The sequence below is a fragment of the Hipposideros armiger genome, unplaced genomic scaffold (assembly GCF_001890085.2).
Source record: "Hipposideros armiger isolate ML-2016 unplaced genomic scaffold, ASM189008v1 scaffold_0, whole genome shotgun sequence".
NCBI lineage: Eukaryota > Metazoa > Chordata > Mammalia > Chiroptera > Hipposideridae > Hipposideros > Hipposideros armiger.
Genome location: NW_017731350.1, coordinates 3,883,532 through 3,888,321, shown reverse-complemented (window position 1 = coordinate 3,888,321; position 4,790 = coordinate 3,883,532). Strand labels below are relative to the sequence as shown.

Below are 4,790 nucleotides of genomic sequence, written 5' to 3'. Positions count from 1 at the left end.
TTCCTTACAGGATCCGAATGTCAGGTATCAAAGGTCTGCAAGGGGTGGTGAGGAAGACGGTGAATGACGAATTGCAGGCCAACATCTGGGATCCACAACACATGGACAAGATTGTCCCTTCGCTGCTTTTCAACCTGCAGCACGTAGAGGAGGCCGAGAGGTAAGCAGGTGAGGGTGGAGCTTACACAGTGGACACGTGCCGCCCTCCCAGGCTGCCTGTCCCCGCTGCTTGGGAGCCACACAGCTTGGTCTGTTTGGAAAAACCTAACTACAAGGCCACGGATCTTGGCTGTTGTAGCTTGTTCTCCAATGAGTCCAGGGCTGGCTCCCTAGGAGTGTGGGGTCTGGCCTTCTGCCAACCTGCTATATGCCTTAAGGTCTGTGTTCATGAAGGAAGGACAGTAATGGTGCTGGGCTCCCTGGGGGTAAGTGTGTGCTGGTAAGAACAAAGCACCAAGACTCGGGTTACCGTGGTCTCTCTGGAAGCAGCAAGCCAAGGAGATTTTTAAATGCCTTTCACGGCTCCAATTACCGAGGACTTTTCCTCCCTAACCTGCCTTCCTCCCTCACTTCCTAATGGTATTTCAGGCCCTTAAAACATGCCTGCTTGACCAGCCAGCAGCCACTCGACACAAATTGCAGATATTGGGTTTTAATCTGGAAGCCCCCAGCCATGGGATTCATCCCGTGAAATGGGATGGAGGGAAAGGTTCATGTCACTGTCCTCTTTGGCTGTGCGTCAGTGACGCTGGTTGAAGATACTGGGCTCCTCACCTTGTCAGTTGAGCCTATGCTGCCAGTCAGGTGTGGAAAGTAAGTGTGCCCTCTGGTGGCCATTCCTGGAACCGCACCTCACTGACAAGCTGGGCCTGTGGTGGTCTCAGGGTGGGGAGTCCTGCGGCTGACACCTTCTTCTGTCCAGATCTGGGTTCACCCCTCCACCCCCTGTGACAGAGTTACTACTGAGTCACACCTGAGCCAACCACAGTGCCTTTCTTTTTTTCCTCCCTCTTTTTCCTTTCCCTTCTTCTCTCTCTCCGACTTTCTTTTGCTTTCTCCTATTCTGCCACCTCTCTTCATATCCCATCTCTTTTTCTTCCGAAGCCTTAGGGGCACAGAGACACTCGTAATCTGTGCCTTATCAGGCCCATGGTGCTCAAGGTATCTGTCCTTCCCACAGAGGCACATCAAGCCTATCCTTAAGGATTTCCAGAAAAACATGATCCCTTCTCCCACAATCTTCCTCTACTCTGGGCTTCTTTACCCCATTTAACCTGACAGCCGTGATATCTCCCCTGGGACCTACATCAAATTCCTGCTTGTCCTACTATCACCATTTGCATGGATACAGCACCAAAACCCAGGCGTGCACAAAGCCTGACTCCCAGCTTGGTATCCCCTCCTTCACCCGTGTGCTGTGTGTTCCCACAGCCGGTCCCCCTCGCCCCTCCAAGCGCCAGAGAAGGAAAAGGAAAACCCGGCAGAGCTGGCTGAGAGGTGTCTTCGGGAACTGCTGGGCCGGGCTGCCTTTGGCAACATCAAAAACGCGATCAAGCCTGTTCTCATGTGAGTCCCCCGCCCTCACCCCCAAGCAAACTGTTTCAGGTCCCGGCACCTCCTTGTTGGCTGGGGAAGAAGGGAAGGAGATGCCATGGCTAAGTCAGTCCCTTCTCTGTGCCTGTGTTCCTGCGTTGTGACAGAAAAAGCTACCACACAGTGGCCAAGTGCAGTTTTAAGGAGGAGTTGGTAGGAGGGCCCCCGAAGCTGATGGAAGGTGCCCAGGTTCACTCCTGAGGCCACAGCTACAGAGCCCTGTTCCTTGATCTCCATCCAGTTCTGGGGCTGGGGCTTCCCTGGGGTCCCTCTTGCTTCCCTTCTCTCACCTACACCTGAAGGCCACCCCTCACTTACCTGGGACCTATGCAAGGGCTGGGTCTCTGGGGAGGTGTCCCTCTCCCACCAAGCTCCTCTCTCCTCCCTAATGTCACTTTGCATTTCATAGCTGTTCCCCCATATTTTCTCCTTCACAGCCATCTGGATAACCATTCTCTTTGGGAACCAAAGGTGTTCGCCATCCGTTGCTTTAAAATCATCATGTACTCAATTCAGGTACAGTGGCTCCCCTGGTCCAGCTTGTCCCCCTGGCCAAGGGCACCTCTGGGAGCAGGACAGCGTGCTTATGGAGAAAGCCAGCTGTCTTCTGACTTCTAAGCTGCCGTTGCCTGAGCCAGTGCTATTTAACCTTGCTGTAGAGAAAGACCAGTTTAGTTTTATTTCTAATACATCACAGACCAATACTTTATGAAATGCAATTAAAAAGAATTCCTAGAAAAAGTAATGCAAAATACAAGCCCACAGATCATTCTTGGCTGCCACAAGCATTGTCAGATTGCTTACTGAACACTTATTCTCAATTCCTCTGCTTACCTCAATGTAAACGGGCATAGGACAGATCTTGAATTGACATCAGACCATGGGTCACACTTTGAGCAGCACTGGACCAAACCATGTGGCCTCTTGTGGCCCTTACCAATAAGACCTGGGACCTGGGGAAAATGAAAAGGAAGACAATATTTTAAAATTGACTGTTGACCCACTGGAAGCGAAAGGGCACAGGAAAAATGTGGAAATCCAGGTATTCACTGGGATTTGGCTCTGCTCCTTGTTGGACCAACGGGGGAGGAGCTCAGGAAAAGGAACTGGGGTATCAGTGCCACCTCTGGTGCCACTGGCCTTGGGACGTCACTTTTGCCCACCCCAGCATTTGGGGCCCAGTCAGGAGCTGCCCTGGGTCAGAGGCCATGTGGGGGTTGCTATTTGGGGACCAGCACATCTTCCTCTCCCCAGCCGCAGCACTCCCACCTGGTAATCCAGCAGCTCCTGGGTCACCTGGATGCCAATAGTCGCAGCGCGGCCACAGTGCGGGCGGGCATCGTAGAGGTCCTGTCCGAAGCCGCGGTCATCGCCGCCACCGGCTCCGTGGGTAAGGGGGCCCAGAACGGAGTGAGGGCCGGGAACCCCTCAAAGACAAAGAACCGCCCTTGGTTGGAGGCTGCCTAGTCTTCCAGGAAAGGACAGGGCACTGGAGGGAGGTGTCAGAACCGGTTACCTCAGGAGGAGAGATCAGCCGGGAAAGGGAGGGGCAGAGGAAGCCCCTGGCTGGAAGTGGGCCTAGGCTTGCTGGGTAATGCAGGAGAGGAGAGAGTGAATGAGGGGTGCCAGCCCTGGATTTTTGGGTCTCCCACCCCTCCGCGCTCAGGGCCCACGGTGCTGGAGATGTTTAACACTCTGCTGAGGCAGCTGAGGCTCAGCATCGACTACGCCTTGACCGGGAGCTACGACGGAGCCATCAGCCTGGGCACCAAGATCATCAAGGAACACGAAGAGCGCATGTTCCAGGAGGCTGTCATCAAGACCATAGGTGCTGGGCCTGGGGGCGGGGCCCAAGAGGGGTGGGGCTTGTGTGTGGGCGTGGCCGGTGGAAGGCGTGGTCCGGGACACACACACANTCCCAGGTCCCTTGCACGTGGGCAGGCCTCCACTGAATCCATTAGAAGGAGCAGTAAGAGACTGCCTCTCCCCCAGGCCTGATTCTTCAGAATGTATTTTGAAAGGGTCAGTCAGCTCTGGGTGTCATGGAATGAAGTATGCACCTATGTGGAAGGGATTCTGGGGAGATTGAGGGCAAGGAGAAAACTTAATTCACATTCCCACGTAAGGAAGCCCTGGGAAGAAAATTTCCCACCCACTGAGCCTGCTAGTTCTTGCCAGCAAGGCTCTCTTGGGTGGAACATGAGTCCCTGTTTGGGATATATTTCTATTGTGCATTAGGGAGCTCCTTTCAGCCCAGAGCCCAGAATAGGTTAGTAGAATAGTCTCCCAGTTACTTCGTTCTCAAGCCTGGGCAGCCTTTGGCTCAGGGTCTTGACTGGTCAGGATCAGAGAGGCTGATTGGTTCCTTGGGGATCGTTGCCCATGGTGAGCAGCCCCGACCGGTCGACGGCCAGGGTCTCCCGGGGCTGTTAGGCCTCTCCCGCCACCCTGTTACCCTCACCAGGTAAGGCCCAGGGTCGCACCCTGGTAATTGCCCTTAACATTGAAGCTGAAAATGGCAACTAAATATTTAGAAAAACGGCTTAACTCCAGTAATCATCCAAAGGATGCAAACTGAAATAGCTACAAGATGTTAAGAATTTCCTGAGCCATAAAATTAGAACACATGTTTAAAATGAGATCCCCCGTGCCACTGCAGGAGCAGCGAGGATGGCATTCTCTCACAGCTTGTGCACTGGGGGCGGGGAGACGAATTTGGCGATACCGGGAGCCTTTCGTTTCTTACCTGTGATTCAGTAATTCCACTCATGGCAATGATGTGAAATGTAGTCAACTATTTTATACAGTGATGTCCATTGTAGCATTATTATAGTAGCAAAAAATTTAGAAACAGCTTAAATGACAATAGGGAACTATTAGTTTAGAAAGTTCTTATGACAATATGTTGTGCATGTTATGAAGAGTTAATGATGTAGAAAAATTATCATGATGGAATGTTATGGGGGGGAAAAATACATACTACCAATGCCATAGGTTCTTAATGCAGTTCCATATTATGCACAGAAGAAAGGAAAGACGCCAATAATGGTTCTTTGAGTGGTGATAGTAGGGGTAATTCTTCTTTATAGTTTTCTGTAATTAGCATGTATTATTTTGTAATCAGGAAAATAAAATTTTGATTAAAAAAAGAACTTCAGGGCCGGCCGAGTGGCGCATTGGTTAAGAACTGGCTTGGG

General features: G+C 51.8%; 1 protein-coding gene across 2 annotated transcripts in view; it reads left to right on the top strand.

Moving 5' to 3' along the window:
- The window catches only part of EFR3B (EFR3 homolog B), a 91,674-nt gene that overhangs the window by 61,312 nt on the left and 25,572 nt on the right, over positions 1-4,790 (top strand). For both annotated transcript variants that reach the window (XM_019646703.1, XM_019646797.1), the window contains 5 exons: positions 11-160; positions 1,432-1,566; positions 2,031-2,109; positions 2,848-2,983; positions 3,260-3,421. In XM_019646703.1, coding sequence (XP_019502248.1) covers positions 11-160; positions 1,432-1,566; positions 2,031-2,109; positions 2,848-2,983; positions 3,260-3,421 — 662 coding nt within the window. The remainder of the gene's footprint in view (positions 1-10; positions 161-1,431; positions 1,567-2,030; positions 2,110-2,847; positions 2,984-3,259; positions 3,422-4,790) is intronic.